This window comes from Thalassophryne amazonica, chromosome 18, assembly GCF_902500255.1.
Source record: "Thalassophryne amazonica chromosome 18, fThaAma1.1, whole genome shotgun sequence".
NCBI classification, from domain to species: domain Eukaryota; kingdom Metazoa; phylum Chordata; class Actinopteri; order Batrachoidiformes; family Batrachoididae; genus Thalassophryne; species Thalassophryne amazonica.
In genome coordinates this window covers 22606089-22627631 of record NC_047120.1, presented here as the reverse complement: position 1 = coordinate 22627631, position 21543 = coordinate 22606089, and the positions used below count along the sequence as shown (strand labels likewise).

The following is a 21543-nucleotide window of genomic DNA, read 5'->3' as shown; positions in this document are numbered from 1 at the left end:
ATTTAAAGATATTGTTGATTCAAAAATTGCACTTATTATGTGGAAAGCAAAGCATGGTATTTTACCAGAGGAAGTCCAAAATTTATTCAGTTTTGTTACACAGGCGATTTGCTGTAGAAGAAAATATAACTTTCGGGTTATGTACTCACGAACTACTACAAAACCAAAATGTCCCTCTGTGTATGGAGTTAAGCTTTGGAATGCACTGACTCAAGAAATTAAATGTACAACTGTTCACAAGTTCAAAATGATGTATAAAGATAAAATTATGAGAGAATACAGTAAACTAGAAGAAAAATGAATACAGCTGCTGAAGTGTGAATGTTGAAATGTAGGATAATCATGTTGATGATGTTTGTTTGATGTTTGGTGGCTTTACGAGGGAGCTGTGTTGGGGATGAAATTGAAGTGACAAGTGGATTTCTGTCTATTTTTATTTATTTTGTTTTTTATTTTTGTTACAAGGAACAGAAAATACAAGATTTATCTTCCTTCTGTTCCTTTTTGTTCATGATGTGTGTTTATGTGGATGAGAAACGAATGAAATGGCATGAGTATGAACAAATAAATAAATGATAAAAATGATAAATATTGTTCCCTAAGGTTCTGTGTGAATATGTTTATAGTCTATGTCTGTGACGATAGAGTACTATGTTTGTTTGACGTGTAATTCTGGGTAAGTGTGATAAAGACAATTTTCTGAGAGCTTCTCCAAAACTGACAGCAGAGGAAGGAAGTCTGAGTGTAGATGCTATAAACAAGATGGTGTAAGAGTACTGAAGAAAAACACAAAGTGTATAAATACAGAAAGCAGGAAACAATTTTTCTACTAACACAAAACACAACCTAAACACTGCCTGCCATACATCAGTTTCTCTTTCATCCTTTATACACTATGACACGACGAGCTAATAACATTTCTTCTATGCTGCATTTACACACAGGCACAGTGTGTTACAAATGTCATTTTTCTGTCATTTGTGGTACATTCCTGACATTCTCAGCATGACTTAACACATCTGAATAAGTTTCTTAACAGTGCATGTTGGTGCGTGATATTCGTGGAGCGTGTTTTTGGCTGTCAAAAAAATCTTCCACGAATGTCACGCACCACCCTCATTTTGCCTCATGTCGTGGAGCTCGCAACTGAGCGTGTTGATCCGTCTTGATTACTGGTGATCCTTAATAAAGTGTGACAGATTTCATACTGGTTCCTGTGATGGTTCTTGGCGCCCATACTGTCATGCGTCATTAAGAAATGTCACAGAAACTGTCAAGTTTTGACACGAATTGTAACGCAGTGTCACATTTCACTGCACGTCACTACGAATCACTTCTCTCACATGTGCACAATTAAATCCCACGGCACCACATTCAGCTTCATTGCTGCCGTATACCGAAGAAGGACAGTGACGCCAAGCCGGCTAAGTCTCATTCCAATGCTCCTCAGTGCGCTCCTGCAGGTGTTTCACCTGCTGTTGTGCCTGATGTTCGGGAGAACTAGTCTGAGCCAGAGGAGAGCCGCGTGCAGCCAGACATCTGGCTCTCTCTGTCTCCTCTGCCTCCTTTCTGCGCAACTCAGCAGCTGACGGTAGCATGAATATTGGGAGGCGGGGGGTGGAGACAATCCACCTGATTCACAACATGACAGAACGTAATCATGCGCAGTGATGTGCAATAGTGGAACATTATTACTGACCATGTGTAATGGCTCCTGATAATTCGCGATATGTGCCATTAATCGTAATGTGTGGTAACAGACTGCAACAGTTCCTCCGGACTCCCGACACCTCTGCCCCGAATCATCACATTCATGATCAGCGGCCAAGAATGTATACTTCGTGGCATTCGTGACTTGTCATCGTTACTATAGGATTATAGTTGTAGTACATGTTACTGATAAATATATGTTAATGGGTCACTGTATAGCTATTGTACATAATTACATGTCATTCTGTGTTGTAACACTCACATTTGTCTCTTGCAGAATAAACGTGTGAGCATTGCTCGCTGGCAAGTTGAGTAAAGAGTTTGGCACTCATTTATCCTCACACGTTTATTCGAAAAAAAGACGGAAATAAACCGAAAACCCAGCCGTTGCCTTTGCACCAGTTTCGACACCGGTGCTCCTAAAAGTCTGACATCTGCGGCAAAGACAGATGGCCACTGTTTTGTTTCCTCTCTCTCACTTTCCTCCTGGACTCCCAGCCATCTTGTCGGTGCAAATGCAGCGAGAGCTGCGTATTGATTCAAATTTCAAGAATCGATTCAATTCAGATTCTTAATATTCAGAATCGATAAGATCTGATATTGATTTGGGTTAGTATTATTAAAACCATTTTTGAGCTGTTACATGATTGTCTAATTATGCAACATATTAACACTACTTCACAAAATATGTCCATCAAAATGCAGGCAATAGTGTTTCAGAGAGTTATGAATTTAAAAATTGTCTGGGGGATAACGGTCCCGATCCCCCTACAAAACACATGCCTGCAGCACTCGCTGCAACAGGAGAATGCGGCTATTAGAAAAGTTATCCTACAGTGTGTGTGTGTGGGGGGGATAGGTCTCAATTATCAGGTTAGTTATGAGCACCGACCTATCTGAGGCATTAAATATTACAGCTATTGCACCGATAAAAGATTTTTTTGTTTTTACTCCCATTTGTTGACGAATTCAAGTCACCAATCACCATAAAGATCTGTTTTTTGTTTTGTTTTTTAATTACAGCTTGTACTGTTTGGTAGAAGGCTAGACTATGATTAACAGAACAGAACATTTCCATAACTAGCTTTGACAACAAAATAATTTGTCGTTTATTGTTATGATTTATCGATTAGTTGTTCAGTCCATAAAATGTCAGAAAACGGTGAGCGATAATCACCAGTAGTTCCCAAAACCCAAGAAAACCTTCTCAAATGTCTTGTTTTCTCCACAATCTGAAGATATTCAGGTTATTGTCAAAGGAGGAAATACAACTGAAATGAAACTACAAAAATATCTGCATGCAAGAAGCCAAAATCAAAGAATATTGACATTTTATTTAATAAAAAAAAGACACAAAATGATTCCTCAATTAGGAAAGTAGTTGGTGTTTAATATAGTAATTGATTTATTCACTGACTAACAGTTGCAGCTCTACACAGAAGTCACTTCTATACAGGCCACAGTCCCACACAAGCTCATTTTAGGGATAATTAGACCTTGTTTACACTGCCAGTTCAAATCAGATTTATTGCTAATCTGATTCAAATTAGATCTCACTGACTGACTGTCAACATTATATATAGCAAGCATCCAGATCCGATCTGTGTGTCCACACTGATAGCCTTATCGCTATTGATTTCTGTGGCTACAGGCTACACCCAGTAAAAACATGGATGACACCGAACTGTGCCCGTTTCTGTCTGAAATGGTTATGTGGGGCCCAGATAGCCAACAGGCACTTTATTTATTCATCCGTCCACCGTTTATTATTCTCCTCCACGCGCCATAGTTTTTGACCGTTTTCTTTCACTTTTTTTTGTTACAACTTATTCCAACTCCACAACTAAGATGCACCGAATCAACGTCTGTCTCTCGAGAACTATGTCATTGTTGTTCACGGTGCGCTGCGAGTGATGCACAGGAAAACTTTGAAATCCTATTTGAGCAGTCGAGACATTCCGATTGAACGTCTGTATCTGGTGTGAATCCGCTTTGGGAAATACATAAATAAAATCGGACCTCATGTGGTTGTCCAGAATGCCCCCACCCCCCGCCAAAAAACACAACAACAAGCTAGATATGAGCTGGATGTGCTAAAATCACATTTGGAGTGGTAATGTGAACAAGGCCTTAATGCTGGGGAAAGGCAGGGCCCTTTGGGGTGTTCTGCCCCCCATTCTTTGTCATTTCATAAGGTATACACAGAGCAACAGTGTACACCTCTTGAAGTTCTGCCGTGGGCTCCCAGCAAAGTATTAATCAGGACTTACTTGTCTTAATTCCTGAGATCTATTAGTAGCATAGAATGGCTGCACAATATGAACAAAATAAATAAATAATAACTGCAAGATTTTTTTGCCATATGACTTAGTCCTAAGTGAAATGGAGAAGGATTTTTATACAAGAAAACAGACCAAACCTAGGCTCAACTCTCCTATGTACCATCAAACTGCGGCTGAAAATTTATGCTAGCTATTGAAGAAAAAGTTTCTCTGTGCCACTCCACCAAGAAGCTGTATAACTAATAATATTGGTATTATGTAGATACTTTGGTCTGAGAAGATACCCTGGTGCCACAGACAAACAACTAACCAGTCTGTTACAGCTGCCGCCTGTTGATATATGTCCATCCCCTTGGCCGTTTCAAGTTGCTGGTGTCCCAAACACTGAGGCAACAGCATGCTAGATCATGCCCACAGAAATATGTTAAATAACCAAAATTTTGTAGCTGTCATAATGAAAGTAGCATGCCTCATCTGAGCATCCTTAAATGACAGTAAATCCAAGAGTACCCAAGGCTTCCACAAATAGTTTAAGACCTGGCTGAGACATGTATGCACATCATTTAGGAGAGGATAACTCAACTGTTCTAGACTAATATGACCCCAGTGAACAACTTGGGATATGTGCCAAAATCTCCATCCAGGACAAACAGCCCAAAAATGACCACACCCTTTTCCATCGCAAGTGTTACTTCAAATACAGCTGTATTTTCTAAACTGCAGCAGCTACAAATTTTCGAAGGTATTCAATATGTTCAAAATGACCAGAACATGTTTAGAAGGGTCACAGAAGAGTGTAAAATTTCTAATTTTGATATTTTAAGAGAAAAACTGCAAGAAAACATTAGGTCAAACGATCCGGATTTTGCTGTGTTTACGTGTTTGAAAAAGAAATAGTAATGTGGTGTTATAAATTGTATTACTGGCTGTTTGGAAATTTCCCTGATAATCTTTAGAATCAGAATCGCCTTTATTGTCATTGTAATTTGCATTACAACAAGATTTGAGTGCAACTCCAAAAAGGTGCTTTCTGTGGATCGAGTAATTTTTAGCCCATATAAAAGATAGTGAAATTTAGCGGTAAATTATTCAGAGTATATGTACAACTACGTAATATAAACATAAGGTAAAATAAAATAATAAAATGTGGACCAAGTAAAATGTAAAACGAGAATTATATACAACTGTGGAATCATATTGCACGGGAAAATTGCACATGGTTTACAGATATTGCACAAGAAACTTGAAAGGTGCGGATAAGAGTGATTTGTTATTGTTCAGTGCAGTGATCGCTCTCGGGAGAAAGCTGTCCCTGAGTCTGTTTGTCCTAGTTTTGATTGACCTATAACATCGGCCGGAGGGCAGTAGGTCAAACAGGTGGTTGCTGGGGTGGGATGTGTCTTTCCTGATGCTGGCAGCTCTGCTGAGGTAGCGAGACCTGGCAATGTCTTCCAGGCTGGGCAGAGAGCAACCAGTGATCCCCTGGGCCGTTTTGATCACCCTCTGCAGCGCTCTCCTGTCTGCTGCTGAGCACCCCCCGTACCACACTGTGATGCAGTACGTCAGGATGCTCTCGATGGTGGCTCTGTAGAACAACACCAGCAGCTTCTCCTCCAGATTTTTTCTCCTGAGCACCCTCAGGAAGTGGAGTCGCTGCTGGGCTTTCTTCACCACCACTGTGGTGCTGGCAGTCCAGGGGAGGCCGTCAGAGAGCTGCACTCCCAGGAACCTGATGGAGCTGACCCTTTCCACACAGTCCCCTTGGATGTAGAGCGGGGTTGGGTCAGCCCTGTTCTTCCTGAAGTCCAGGATTATTTCTTTTGTTTTTGTGGTGTTCAGCGGCAGGTTGTTAGCTGAACACCACGCTGTCAGTCGATTGACCTTGTCTCTGTTGTCAGTGTCATCCCCCCCGAAATGAGCCCAATCACATTGGTGTCATCCGCAAAACTTTATGATGGTGTTTGTGGGATGGGTCAGACAGCATTAAAACACTTTAAAACATTTAAGATCTATAGATACTGCTGTCTGCTAAAGAAACAAGTTTTGTTATGTATTTTTCACTTTAAAGCAATATTCCATTGATAACACTATGACTGAAAATAAAATTTCATTATATATGGCAAACATTCATTTTCTTTTGATGTACGGTAATAAGTCGACCCACTTATTTTAGCCATTTTCTCTTACAATATCAAAATACAAATTTTACACTTTTCTGTGACCGTCCCAAACATGCATTGGTCATTCTGAACATTTTGAATACCTTCGAAAATCTACAGCTGCTGCAGTTTAGAATATACAGTTGTATTTGAAGTAACACTCGCAGTGAAAAAAGGGCGTGGTCATTTTTGGGCTCTTTGTCCCAGATAGAGATTTTGGCACATATGCCAAGTTGTTCATTGGGGTGATTTTCATCTAGAACCAAACACATCAGTCCAGGGTCCTCACTGCCCCAAGAGCTCTTCCAGGAATCCCTTGCTCTCAAAGTCATTGCTGAGACAGGAAAGTCTCCCACATGTATAGTCCAGGAACAGATCCTCTCCTAAATGATGTGCAAACATGCCTAAGCTAGGTCCTCTACTGAAAGAAGCAGAGTACCAAAGACATCCAGTGGGCCCTTTAGGTCAAGATTAGTGCCCAGATGTTACAACCATGCAGTAAAACAGGATGCACCAAGACCAGAAAGATTTGGATGTTTGTTCTCCCGCAAGAGCATTCCTCCTGGCATCCGTCTGTCTGCGGGAGACGATGGTGTAGCGTCCAGTTTGTTTGTTTTTTTTTTTGCTTTTTATACACTTTCAATTCAATTTCAAATTTATTTAATTTATATAGCACCAAATCATAACAAAGCTGCCTCAAGAAGCTTCACACAAGTAAGGTCTAACCTTACTAATCCCTAGAGCAAGCACACAGACCACAGTGGTAAAGAAAAACTCCCTCCAATGATTTGAGGAAGAAACCTCAAGCAGACCAGACTCAAGGGGGTGACCTGCTGCTGAGCATAGGGGTGCTCTTGCAAAGAGCTGGCTTATGCTCTTGCAAAGAGGTCACCTCTTTGCAAGAGCATAAACATCACCAAACACTTCAGTCCAGGGTCCTCATTGCCCCAAGAGCTCTTCCAGGAATCCCTTGCTCTCAAAGTCATTGCTGAGACAGGAAAGTCTCCCACATCAATAGTCCAGGAACAGATATGATTATAAGATAGGTTTTCATTACAGATTTGCTCAAACGTTAAGCAGCGTTTTCAGAAGGTCAACAATAAACAACAGTGACATAACTGTTTCTATTGAGTGATGGAATGTGACTATTGGTTTTGTCCTGTCACAAAACCTGTCATTCTAGCTAAGCTTTTGCAACAACTGCAGTTCAAATAGTAATTTATGAGGTGCACCAATTCTATAGGGCACCGCAGTCTTGTTTGAACCCTGCGTGACATCGCGGTATTTGACCACTTATGGGGGCCTGTGCTCCCGTTGTGTAATATAACCACAGCTTAACTTCACTGGACAAAATGGTGCACCGTTTCGTTTTCAGCTGCAATCACTGAAGCAGTCTCGAAAAGTGTTTTTTTTTTTCGGTTCCCAGTGGAAAAGGGAAGACAAAGCGAGTGGGAGACGTTGTGTTGGTAGCTAACCAGAGTAGCTACGTTCTCACGCCTGCAAAACCACCTCGACACGTGTGTCCTCCAGGTCATAAATAAACTGCAACACATGCCCACTTTCCCACCGCATTGTCACTTTTTCTTTGCATTTTCACTTTGTTTGCACGTATGGCCCAATGGCCCAAAAACCCATTGAAAATGCTGTGTTTTTTCCCCCAGAAGTAAAGAAATTACGTTATATGCATCATATTTTACCCCTTTAGCGCCCACCCTCAAATGAGACTGCAGTGCCCAACTGCTTGTTAACCCAAATAGCTAATCAGCCAATCACATGGTAGCACCTCAGTGCATTTAGGCATCTAGACATGGTAAAGAAGCCTTACTGAATTTCAAAGAGCATCAGAATGGGGAAGAAGGGGGATTTAAGTGACTTTTAATGTGGCATGGTTATTGGTGTCAGACGGCCTGGTCTGAGCATTTCAAAAACTGCTGATTTAATGGGACATTCATGCACAACCACCTCTAGGGTTTACAGAGAATGGTCCAAAAAAGAAAAGATATCCAGTGAAAATGCCTTGTTGATGTAAGAGGTCAGAGTAGAATGGGCTGACTGGTTGAATGGGTGACTGTGTGTGATGCTATTATGTCAATGTGGACCATCATCTCTGAGGACTGTTTCTAACACCTTGTTGAATCTATGCCATGAAGAATTAAGGCAGTTCAGAAGTCAAAAGGGGGTCCAACCCCATACTAGTAAGGTGTACCTAATAAAGTGGCCAGTGAGTGTATATATCAATTTTGTCATTTCTTTATTCCAGTGTTACCATACTAACATCTCTTATAATGTTTAACAAGCTCTCAGTCTCTCTTCTTTTGTCCACAAATAACGGTGTCAAATACTGGGATTACCCCCGTACCAGATTTGTATATTCACCATCTGGCCATACACGGAAAAACAGGAAGTTTGTTCTATACCAAGTTTATTCTTTCTGTGTGCAGAAGGACTGACAGCTGGTTTCAATTTATGGAGAAAACTAACTCACCTGTTCATCTGTTTGATTTAAACCCTGTCCATAAAAAGTCTTACTGAAGGAGTCCAGGGAAACAATATCATTAAGAGGTAAGATCAGAATTTGTTCACATTAAACCTGATTTTGGTCCACACACAGAAAGGGTAAACTCAGTCCCAGCTATACTAAAATACAAAATGGGAACTGATAATTACAAATTGGGGGTAAATGGAGTAGACTGACTCCAAATATGAGTAAATTATGCACTTTTATCAATTTTTTGGTGGTTGCTTTGTAGCATTTTGGAAATGCGCTCTGTACACGTACTTAGGGTGGGTGTGCCATGTGGTCTTCAAGAGATGAAACTTCAGCCACTGATTCAACAATGGCCCCATTTATATGTAGGTAAAACATACACAATAAATCAGATTTATTTTGTTCTTTTATAGTTGCGTGTATTTCACCATTTTAAAGCGCTAATTTTTTGGAGAGAGAGAGTATTTTTAGTTTGATATACTTTTTCTGTTATTTGTTTGAATGTGCATGTCGAACTGGGTTGAACCAGTTTTACCCCTCAGAACAAAGAGGCACAGGTTACAAAAGTATTTTCAAAGGTGGTCTTGTCTAGTGGTTAAGCGTTGGACTTGAGACCAGAGGATCCTCGGTTCAAATCCCAGCCTGACTGGAAAATTACTAAGGGCCCTTGGGCAAGGTCCTTGCTCCCGGTGTGTAGTGGGCACCTTGCATGGCAGCAGCCTCACATTGGGGTGATTGTGAGACACTGATGTGTAAAGTGCTTTGAGTGTCTGATGCGGATGTAAAAGCGCTATATAAATGCAGTCCATTTATAACACTACTTCAAATTAACTTGGAATGTCATGGAAACCTGCCTATAGTCTTCATCCACTTCAAGTTGCTGGACTCCACAACCCCAAAGACACCCAGACGACGCAAACATTAAACATAGTAAGAGCTAGAACATATCCCTGAGGAACACCTGAATTCACAAGGAAGACGTTAGACACAGATCCTCCGCCAAAATCTGCATTTCTGTGTGAAAGTGATCCAACACAAAGGTGGTAAATATTGTCAGTCAGACGATATGATGAAAAATAAATCAAAGACGGGTGTATTATTTCATTCCAACTTCACGGAGTCCAGGCCCGATTCAAACATTACCTGCTTCCACCATAGCAGCAGAACACAACGGGAGGCAGATTTTCAAAGGGAAAAAGGGCGTCAACTGACTTTTGTCCCAAGTCAAACTTCAAAAACGTGGAGGAAAAACACACGCTGCAGACACTGGCTGCTGTCCACGCGATTTAACACCAAAGTGCGACAGGTCGAAACACTCAAACTTAAACATAAAGAAAGTGACTCACACGGACGAGGTTGCTGACCGCCGCCTGCACGGCGGCCACCGGCGCCGACAAATCCGGAATAGCTTTCCCGTCCACTTCACCTTCCTCGTGCATGATCACCAGATGGGATATCTGCTGAGCCACCGGCTCCAGGATACTTTCTATCGTTTTGGTGTGAAAAACCGGCATGGTGACAGACTTCTGTCCAGCACGCACACACACACAAAAACTGCTAAACTCCTACTTTCGTTCACTTCTCTCCTAAAGCCCCGCTACGAACAACGCCGATACTTTCTCCGTAGGACGGTTTCACCTCCGGCAGGAAGAAGACTACAACTACCTCCGTGGAGAGGGGAAAAAAAAAAAAAAAAAACTCCCTCAACCAGAGTAAGCGAGACGTCAGTGAACGCAGCTTACCTCCGTCCAATCAGCGGCCGAGGAGGTAACCTTCCCAGGCGTCTGATTGGTCGTTGGGAGTGTCGCTCATTCCTTCCACCCAGGCTAGTCGAGTTTGCGCGAGACAAGAGAGGTCTCCCGAAATTACGTAATAGATTCCCATGTCCTAAAAAGGGAATTATGTGTCTCCTGTCGAGAGGAGCAGATTCCGACGTTTGGGACGTGTTTCGGACAACTGTGACTGACAGCAGGTTCGGCTGTAGCGGGACTGGGGTGAGAAAAGTAGCAGGACATCCTCATAAAACTTCACATTACAACACTGACGTGTCCTTTTAGGGTAGTTTTTGTTATCTCTCTGCTTCACACTGAAGTATTATCTCACCGGCATGTATGATGCAATGACATTTGAGTGACTCCAGCAGGGAATATTTCTAATCAAACTAGAGGGGAACTCGAGCTCAGCAGTGGGGCTGAAACATTTAAAGCTGTACGGCCAAATTCAAATTTCACAAAACTCACAAAATTTAGTTTCCACTGAAATCTGAGCGTTATAATATCAGTTTATTATTGAAACGTGTTGCAAAATTACATCTCATTTTAATGAAGACAACATATTCCATAACTAAGATTTTATTTTCCTTTTAACACTGTCTGCAGAAGGACGTGCGTATGTGTGTGCATGAGCTTTTGAAATGATCAGAAATTAGCTTTGACCTGGCATGTTGCGCGTACACAGGGCCCGCACGCTAACATCCGTAAGATGTCTTGTTAATCACTTCAGAGGTGTTATTTGGTTACAGAGACAGTGTTTTTAGATTTAGAAGTGCATATTTCTCACTATTTTTTACAAAATATATGAGAAACATATTAGATTTATGAACAGATAAGCTGTTTCTGAGCATTTTCTGCCATGTTGGATTATTTTGTTCAAGACAGCAGCCAGAAGACATCACCGTGCATCTCTACTCTGATTGGCTGTCACCGCGTGCTTTCAAGCATCCCTTGTACAAGTCGGGGGAAGCCCCCACGTGATCTATGACATCACTGTCATAGAGTGTATGGCTCTGTGCCATAAGTAAATGGTAAATGGACTGCTTTTATATAGCTCACACACCTATATCAGGGTGCTGCCATGCAAGGCGGTCACTACACACCGAAAGCAACTAGGAATTTAGGGACCTGCCCAAGGGTCCTCATTGTTTTTCCCGGTCTGGCTGGGTTTTGAATTGAGGATCCTGTGGTCTGAAGCTCCAGCGCTTAACCACTAGACAATGACCTCCCAGGCGTCTGATTGGACTGTAGTTCAAGGATGTCTGTTCTTTTAATATTTTTCCTTCAGGGGAAAGATTTATTCATGTTTTCCAGAAAATACAAATTTTGATTATACTGGTCATGTCATATTATGAATCCTCTATTTAAATGTTAATTAATAAAATTATAGCATTGGTGCCAAAGAAAATTATTTTTATTACTTAAATTTTTAAAATTTGAAAGGCCATATAGCTTTAATATGACACAGTTTGACTCTGCAAGGGGTTTCTCAGTGTACTGGTTGGTACAAGTCAGCAAAGGTCAGGTAAACTTGTTGGTTGTGAACCGGCTTTACACTCTACTCTGGGTGGCCCGGTGTGGACTCGGCACAACTTGAAGTCCAATTTTCACACAGAGCAAGGAAAAAATTAGCCCAAAACCAGTGCCAGGTGGTGCTATTAATTTTTAAGAGGGCACCTTCATGTCTTCATGAAGGGGGATTTTCTGCAGGGCTCCATTACTTTTCATTACATGTACTAATAAACTGGCAATTGAGTGTATATTTGTAGCCAAATACAGTGACCCTACAGTCAGATTAGTGTCAAATGAGTGCGACAAGCAGTTGCCGTTTATCGCTTGATGGGCAATCTTGAGGCGAGGCCAGCTTGTGGTTACTTGTTGTAACTGTGTTTAATGATAGATTATATAAACTCGACACTGTCATGAGTTTTTCCTTCCATGCTTGACTGCTTAATGGAACCAAAGTTTGCTTGATTTGTTTCAGTCAAACATCTTTCACAGTGACATTCCTGTATGGCCAGTTAGAATGCTAACATCTCTGTATGATGTCTTGTAAATCACATCAGAGGTATTATTTGGTTACAAAAACACCATTTTTAGATTTTGAACAGCTTATTTCTTACTAACGTTTGCAAAATATATGAGGGAAAAATGACAGATGTAGATTTATTGAGAAATAAAGCTTTTTCAGAGTGTATTCCGCCATCTTGGAGTATTTTATTTGAGTCAACAACCAGCCGACACCATGTTGCCTTCACTCGGATTGACACTCGCTGTGTCGTGTTGCTCAGCATTTTCATAAGATAGATTTCTCATCTATTATGACCTCACCTAGCTGGTGGCATTGCTGTCGTTGTCTCTTATCACTGCTGTTTAGCCTGGGATGGTGTTTGCTTCCTAAATCAGTACAGAACCAATTAAAAATCTTTTAGTCCTGGATGACAAGATGATCCTAAAAACTTTTATTAATAATAATAATAAAGCCTATGTTGAAAGATCCCAGAGTTCCCCTTTAAGCAGAGTAGGTCTTGTTGTGAAAGTGTCGTGACACGGACCCACAACAGGGGGCGGTAATGAACGGACAATGGATAAGCCAAAAGTAACAATTTAATGTTGTGAATTGCACAACGACGTACAGACAATAACAATATGGTGGACTGTCAATCATACACCAGGTGACGTGTGGGCAGGCTCGACGATAGAAGACACCTGGCGAGAGAAGAGCCGGATCCCCACACAGCTTCCACCACCAACGGAGCTGAAGAACACCGGAGCCGCCAAGCCCTGCGCCCCAGGTGGCCGCTGTCTTCAGCAGTCAGACCCGGTACTACTGGCAGAAAACAGAGACAGTCCTGATGAGTGTGAGTTCGCACACTCAGTAATCCCACAGTCAGTGTTTAGTTAAGGAGGGAGAACCTCCACCTCCAGTCACACACTCGTGCAGCTCCCGTCTAACCACTTATCTGGTTGGAGTGTGAAGCGAAGCCGTCGCTAATCACACCAAACGCCAATCCCACAGATAAGGACACACCACAGGAAAACGGCTGCAAAGAAGTACAGATTATTACTCAGTGTTTTGAGTCAGCAGAGAAAGTTACCTGAATGGTAACTGATTTCTCGGCGAGGAGGTGGAGTTGCAGTCCGGCCTTTATGGTGATGGTGATGAGATGAATGAGTGACAGCTGGTGCTTAGGATGAGTGACAGCTGTCACTCCCAGTGGCTCCGGCGCCCTGTCGTGCTTGAAGCCCGCACTCCAAGCAGGGCGCCATCTGGTGGTGGTGGGCCAGCAGTACCTCCTCTTCAGCGGCCCACACAACAGGATCCCCCCCCCTCAACGGGCGCCTCCTGGCGCCCGACCAGGCTTGTCCGGGTGCCAGGCGTAGAATTCGGCCAGGAAGGCCGGGTCCAGGATGAAGCTCCTCTTCACCCAGGAGCGTTCTTCGGGTCCATATCCTTCCCAGTCCACCAAATACTGGAACCCCGGCCCTTTCGACGAACGTCCAGGAGTCGGCGCACAGTCCAAGCCGGCTCCCCGTCGATGATCCGGGCAGGCGGCGGCGCCGGTCCGGGGGCACAGAGGGGAGAGGTGTGGCAGGGTTTGAGTCTGGAGACATGGAATACTGGATGTATCCGCAGTGAAGCTGCCAGCTTCACTGCGGCTGGACTGAGGACCTTCACGATGGTGAAGGGTCCTATAAATCTGTCCTTCAGCTTCTGGGATTCCGTTTGCCGAGGTATGTCCTTTGTGGATAACCAAACCGCCTGCCCGGGCTGGTATGCAGGGGCCAGGGAACGCCGGCGGTCTGCATGGGCCTTAGCCCTCGTCCGGGCTCTGAGCAGGGCAGAGCGGGCGGTACGCCACACCCGACGGCACTTCCTCAGATGGGCCTGGACCGAGGGCACCCCGACCTCTCCCTCCACTAGCAGAAACAATGGGGGCTGGTACCCCAAACACACCTCAAACGGGGAGAGGCCGGTGGCAGATGAAACTTGGCTAATATGAGCGTACTCGATCCAGGCCAGATGGTCACTCCAGGCCATTGGGTGCGCGGAGGTCACGCAGCGGAGGGCCTGCTCCAGTTCCTGGTTTGTCCGCTCTGCCTGCCCGTTCGTCTGGGGGTGGTACCCAGATGAGAGACTGACGGTGGCCCCCAGTTCCCTGCAGAAACTCCTCCAGACCTGGGAGGAGAACTGAGGACCACGATCTGAGACAATGTCTGCTGGAATCCCATGCAGACGCACGACGTGGTGGACCAGGACGTCTGCAGTCTCCTGGGCCGTCGGGAGCTTTGGGAGGGCCACGAAGTGGGCCGTCTTGGAGAACCGGTCCACTATCGTTAAGATGGTGGTGTTGCCCTGGGACGGCGGGAGGCCCGTGACAAAGTCCAGGCCGATATGAGACCAGGGGCGACGAGGCACAGGCAGAGGCTGGAGGAGGCCTTGGGCCTTGTGATGGTCAGCTTTGCCCCTGGCACAGGTGGTGCAGGCCTGGACATACTCCCGGACGTCGGCTTCCATAGACGCCCACCAGAAGCGCTGCCGGACCACTGCCACGGTCCTTCGCACCCCTGGGTGACAGGAGAGCTTGGAACCGTGACAGAAGTCAAGGACCACAGCCCTGGCCTCTGGTGGGACGTACAGTTTGTCCTTCGGACCTGTCCCCGGGTCCGGGCTCCGTGTCAGGGCCTCCCGGACGGTCTTCTCCATGTCCCAGGTAAGGGTGGCCACGACAGTGGACTCGGGGATGATGGTTTCAGGGGGGTCTGACGGCTCGGTCTTGACCTCCTCTTCATGCACCCGGGACAGGGCGTCAGATCATTGGTTCTTTGTCCCGGGGCGGTAGGTGATCCGGAAGTCAAAACGCCCGAAGAACAGCGACCAACGGGCTTGCCTGGGGTTCAGATGCTTCACGGTCCGGATGTACTCCAGGTTCCGATGGTCCGTGAAAACCGTAAATGGTACCGATGCTCCCTCCAACAGGTGTCTCCACTCCTCAAGAGCCTCCTTCACCGCAAGAAGTTTCCGATTGCCGACGTCATAGTTCCATTCAGCTGGGGTCAACCTGCGGAAAAGTAGGCACATGGATGGAGAACCTTATCGGACTCCCCGCTCTGGGATAGCACGGCTCCTATCCCTGAGTCAGAGGCATCCACTTCAACAACAAACTGGCGCTTGGGATCGGGCTGCACCAGAACCGGTGCAGTCGAGAACTGGCGTTTCAACTCCCTAAATGCGGCTTCGCACCGATCCGACCAGGTGAAGGGGACTTTTGTGGAGGTCAGGGCTGTCAGGGGGCTAAACTACCTGACTGTAGCCCTTGATGAACCTCCGGTAGCAATTTGCAAAACCGAGGAACTGTTGTAGTTTCCTACGGTTCGTTGGTTGGGGCCAATCTCTCACCGCCGCAACCTTGGCCGGATCAGGGGCAACGGAGTTGGAGGAGATTATGAACCCCAAGAAGGACAAAGAAGTGCGGTGGAACTCACACTTCTCGCCCTTCACAAACAGCCGGTTCTCAACAACCGCTGTAGGACCCTGACGTAAATGCTTGACATGGGTCTCAGGATCCGGAGAAAAGATGAGTATATCGTCTAGATATACGAAGACAAACCGATGCAGGAAGTCCCGCAAGACGTCATTAACCAATGCTTGGAACGTCGCAGGCGCATTGGTGAGGCCGACGGCATGACCAGGTACTCAAAGTGACCTAACGGGGTGTTAAATTCCGTCTTCCACTCATCTCCCTCCCGGATCCGAACCAGGTGATAAGCATTCCTAAGATCCAATTTCGTGAAAATTTGGGCTCCATGCAGGGGCGTGAACACTGAATCCAACAGAGGTAACGGGTATTGGTTGCGAACCGTGATCTCGTTCAGCCCTCTGTAATCAATGCATGGACGGAGTCCACCGTCCTTCTTGCCCACAAAAAAGAAACCAGCACCCATCGGGGAGGTGGAGTTCCGGATCAACCCGGCAGCTAACGAGTCCTGGATGTAGGTCTCCATTGATTCGCGTTCCGGACATGAGAGGTTGTACAGCCTGCTGGACGGGTACTCAGCGCCCGGTATCAAATCAATGGCACAATCGTACGGACGGTGCGGGGGCAGCGTGAGTGCCAGATCCTTGCTGAAGATGTCAGCAAGGTCGTGGTACTCGGCCGGCACCGCCGCCAGATTGGGGGGGACTAAAACCTCCTCCTTAGCTGTCACACCGGGTGGAACCGAGGATCCTAAACACTCCCGGTGGCAGGTTTCGCTCCACTGAACCACAACCCCAGACGGCCAATCAATCCGGGGATTGTGTTTTAACACCCATGGAAAACCCAAAATCACTCGGGAGGTAGAAGGTGTTACATAAAACACAATCTCCTCCCTGTGATTCCCAGACACCACCAACGTCACTGGCTGTGTCTGGTGTGTGATTAGTGGAAGAAGGGTGCCATCTAGCGCCCGCACCGACAATGGTGACGGTAAGGCCACTAGAGGGAGCCCAACCTCCTTTGCCCATCTGCTATCCAGCAGATTCCCCTCCGACCCCGTGTCCACCAGTGCTGGGGCGTGAAGGGTTAGATCCCCACTCAGGATCGTGACTGGGATTCGTGCAGATCGTCGGGGTTTCCCCACGTGGGTGTTGTGACCCACCCTTAGCCCAGTCTCTAAGGATGAGTGCTGCTGTTTGTGCTCGGTAGAGCTGCAGAGAAAACACTCTCCACGGATCAGCCTCCTTTGTCTCTGATCTGATCGTTTTTGGCCCTGCTCGTTTCCATAGGCAACGTCAGCAGGGGAGCTGTTGTCACGTGGAGAGCCCTGGCAGTGGAGCGTGGGGAAGTTGGCTTCCTTTCAGACCCGGGAGGAAGAGGGACGGCTTGTACCTGACCACGCCCCTCGTCTCGCTGCCGTCGGTGTTCCGTTAATCGGTTGTCTAACCGTATAACCAGGTCGATAAGCCCATCTAAATCCCGCGGCTCGTCCTTCGCCACCAGGTGCTCCTTAAGGACCAGAGACAGTCCGTTTACAAAGGCAGCGTGGAGCGCAACAGCATTCCAGCCGGCTCGCGCTGCCGCGATGCGGAAGTCGACTGCATACTTCGCTGCGCTCCGACGCCCCTGCCGTATCGACAGCAGCACACTTGAAGCGGTCTCACCTCTATGAGGGTGGTCGAACTCCTGTCGGAAACTCCCTCACAAACTCAGTACAAACGTTAGGAGCCGTGAATTTTGCTCCCAAAGCGCCGTAGCCCAGGCGCGTGCCTCTCCTCGAAGCAAATTGATCACATAAGCCACCCGGCTAGCGTCTGACGCGTACATGACGGGACGCTGTGAAAGACGAGCGGGCACTGCATCAAGAAGTCCGCGCACGTCTCCACACAGCCTCCGTACGGCTCCGGAGGGCTTATGTATGCTTCACGGGACGGTGGGGGGGTTCGTTGAACGACCAGTGGAATGTCTGTTTCTTGGCACACGGTCAGCAGGAGGAGGTGCTGCAGCAGCGCCCTGAGCACAGCGCTTCCACCTGGGCAGTGAGAGCCTCCATCCTACGATTGAGAACCTGCTCTGCTCGGTAACTAAGTCCAACCGAGCAGGAAAGGCAGTTAAGATGTGCTGCAGCTCACCCCAACACGCCTCCTGCTGGCGCCTGTGCACCTCGCTCTTCCATTGGCTGTTCAAGCGATGGTTGACGCCCCTCGGGATCCATGACGCTGGCCGAGAAATCCTGTTGTGAAAGTGTCGTGACACGGACCCACAACAGGGGGCGGTAATGAACGGACAATGGATAAGCCAAAAGTAACAATTTAATGTTGTGAATCGCAAAACGACGTACAGACAATAACAATATGGTGGACTGTCAATCATACACCAGGTGACGTGTGGGCAGGCTCGACGATAGAAGACGCCTGGCGAGAGAAGAGCCGGATCCCCACACAGCTTCCACCACCAACGGAGGCTGAAGAACACCGGAGCCGCCAAGCCCTGCGCCCCAGGTGGCCGCTGTCTTCAGCAGTCAGACCCGGTACTGCTGGCAGAAACAGAGACAGTCCTGATGAGTGTGAGTTTGCACACTCAGTAATCCCACAGTCAGTGTTTAGTTAAGGAGGGAGAACCTCCACCTCCAATCACATACTCGTGCCAGCTCCTGTCTAACCACTTATCTGGTTGGAGTTTGAAGTGAAGCCGTCGCTGATCACACCAAACGCCAATCCCACAGATAAGGACACACCACAGGAAAACGGCTGCAAAGAAGTACAGATTATTACTCAATGTTTTGAGTTCAGCAGAGGAAAGTTACCTGAATGGTAGCTGATTTCTCGGCGAGGAGGTGGAGTTGCAGTCCGGCCTTTATGGTGATGGTGATGAGATGAATGAGTGACAGCTGGCGCTGAGGATGAGTGACAGCTGTCACTCCCAGTGGCTCCGGCGCCCTCTCGTGCTTGAAGCCCGCACTCCAAGCAGGGCGCCATCTGGTGGTGGTGGGCCAGCAGTACCTCCTCTTCAGCGGCCCACACAACAGGTCTGATTATACCTGGCCAGGAGGCCACTTAGGAACCCTAGGGGTGCAACACATTTCTACAGATATAAAAGGAGTTGCATTACCTAGAACTTGTGCCAATCCCAATGTGGATCTCTGCCAGGTCTGCTGTGGCGATTCTTAAAATTGAACAGTAGTACTGTTTATATCCTGGACATGATGTTTAACTATATCTGGGACTGTAGTTGGTCCTCCAACCTAGGCCATTCCTTTTTGTGGGCTCTTATTAGCTAGATTTTATCAGACTGGCCAGACAGAATTGTATCCACGGTCTGGACACAATTGCAGGACTCAACACAGTAGCTCTGGTTAGGTACGGTACAACACAGTAGCTCTAGTTAGGTAAAACATTTACTGAAGGATTCAGTGGGGTCCGGCACACAGCCAGGCAGTCAAAGATTGAGCAAACAAATCAAAAACATCAGGCGTAAGGCGTGGTTGATACAAACAGGCTAGAGGTCGAAACACAACGTGGTAGCAGGACTTGAAAATATAGAACACACAGCTGGAAGCGAAGGCACAAGGCGCAACAATCCTGCACGGAACTAGTGCAACCAGTGGGGCTTAAATACACCCAGGCGATGAGCTGCAGAGTAGAAACAGGTGTGTGGAAAGATCCAGAACAGGGTGTGGCCCAGACAGAGTGTGATGCCCACCACCAAGCACCAAGTGAGGCGTACAAGAGAGATAGGGACAGACAAAGCCCAAGCAGGAAAAACCCGGCAAGAGAAATCACACACAGACAAAACAATCAAACCTCAAATAAGCAGAACAAAACTAGAACCTAAACTAAACATGGCAAACAGAAACACAAAGCCAAAAGTCCAGATCATGACAGACTTGTGTTCCAGTCACCATAAAACACCTTATAAAACTCAACACCTGAAGAAAATCTTAGTAACTCAGCTGCACTGAAGAATGGCTCATGTTATGAGGGGATGGTGAAAGCTGGTTGGATTATCAACCCTGGAAAAAACAAAACAAGTACATTAGTCCATGGGCCAAACAATTGCCTGTACCACTTGAGGTGGCGAAACAACTGTTACAAGCCAGCGTCAGTGTTCCATGGCCTTGACAAAAATGTATTGTAGCCATCCCAAGGTGGCAGCTGTAGCCAGATAGGGGTCAATGAAAGATTACAAGGGGTCCACATTTAAAAGTGCTCCAATCATATTGAAAATAATATCACATTATTTGTCTGATCATAAAGATAAGATGTATAGTTTGGACTACCTATGACAGACTGCTCTGGAGTTATGAGGCAAAAAGAGCAAAAATAGTGAAAAAGGTCAATTTCTGTTTGTACAGGGGTCAAATGTTAATGCTCCAATTTTGTTGAAAAGTGATGCAAATTATTGATTTAGTTAATTAGGGTTCTAAAGGGAATAGTTTGCACCATCTGTTCTGCTTTGTTATCAAGTTATGGGAACATAGGTTATATTCAGTAGAAGGCAATGAATGTCACCTTATTTGACATTTACTTTGGGACGAAACATTCAACACTGTCAAAACCTATATGATCGCTTTGAATGACAGCTAGGTGTGTGCTTCAGGGTCTCACCCGCTATTAGTAGAGCTAACAGAGTTAGCTACTTAATTTTGTTTATCTATTCTTTATAAGCTTTTTGTTCATCTATATTTTTGTTAAAATATAGATTTTTTTTATGTAAGATCTGCCCATACCCTCCTCTTCCCTGTAATGCGCCGTAACAAAGTACTGCACTCCCCCCCCAGGCATTACATAATTATTGAATGACCCCTCACCTGAGACGTCTCTGCTGCAATATTCGCGCTGAGTGAAATTCTCCTCAGATGCTAAACGGTGATTAGCACTATTTAGCAGTTAGTCGTAGTTGTCATCCATAAGTCCACTTAATGAATGATTACTGAGAAAATAAGCAGCTTATAACTTTTAACGTCCACACCAAAGCAAATCGTTATGAGAACTACCACGCAGTCCTCAAAATATGTTTTAATAAACACCCAAACCAATGTTAGCCTGTTAGCTTAGGTGGTCGGACTCGAAGAAAGGGGTGTGTTCAGGGTTTATTCGTCATACAACCACCCTTGTTGCACCCCTTTATGCATTAATGAGTTCATCGTCACTTCTGTTGACATGGCAGTGACCAGGCCAGACATGGGCTTCATATCAGCTGCTCCAGGTCCTGATAGAAAAACTATCGGTAACATCACACAGGCTTTGTCCCAATATATAAACAATCTATAGTGACCACACAATCATTCTTGAAGTGAGGCCTGCATCAGTCAGGATCAGATCCACCTGAGCCATTTGAGGTCTTGTTTGGGTTTGGGAGTTTTTGGGTCCATTGGAATTTGAAACAACTGTCACAGTGTGGACAGTTTTGAAGGTTAGTCATTAGATGGTATGGTAATAGATTTGAAAATCTTTGAAATGGACCAGTTTACAAATAGTAGAGAAATCCCACCTGAAATGTTTGCACCCGTATGTCCCAAAATTGGAAGTGAGCATCCACGAGACTTTACAGAGGCTATTGGTGCCTTACTAAGGCATCATCCACTGCACGTAGCACCCAGGACCTACCTCAGGTTGCTCATGAAGGGGGTATCCTTAGTCTTGGCAAGGA

The 21543-nt window shown here is 45.7% G+C and overlaps 1 protein-coding gene across 1 annotated transcript in view; it reads right to left on the bottom strand.

Annotated features, from left to right (window-relative positions):
- The window catches only part of LOC117530656 (vinculin), an 83326-nt gene extending 73023 nt beyond the window's left edge, over positions 1–10303 (bottom strand). Inside the window, exon 1 of the mRNA XM_034193534.1 lies at positions 9986–10303. Coding sequence (XP_034049425.1) covers positions 9986–10153 — 168 coding nt within the window. The 5' untranslated portion in view covers positions 10154–10303. The remainder of the gene's footprint in view (positions 1–9985) is intronic.
- Between the last annotated feature and the right edge of the window lie 11240 nt (positions 10304–21543).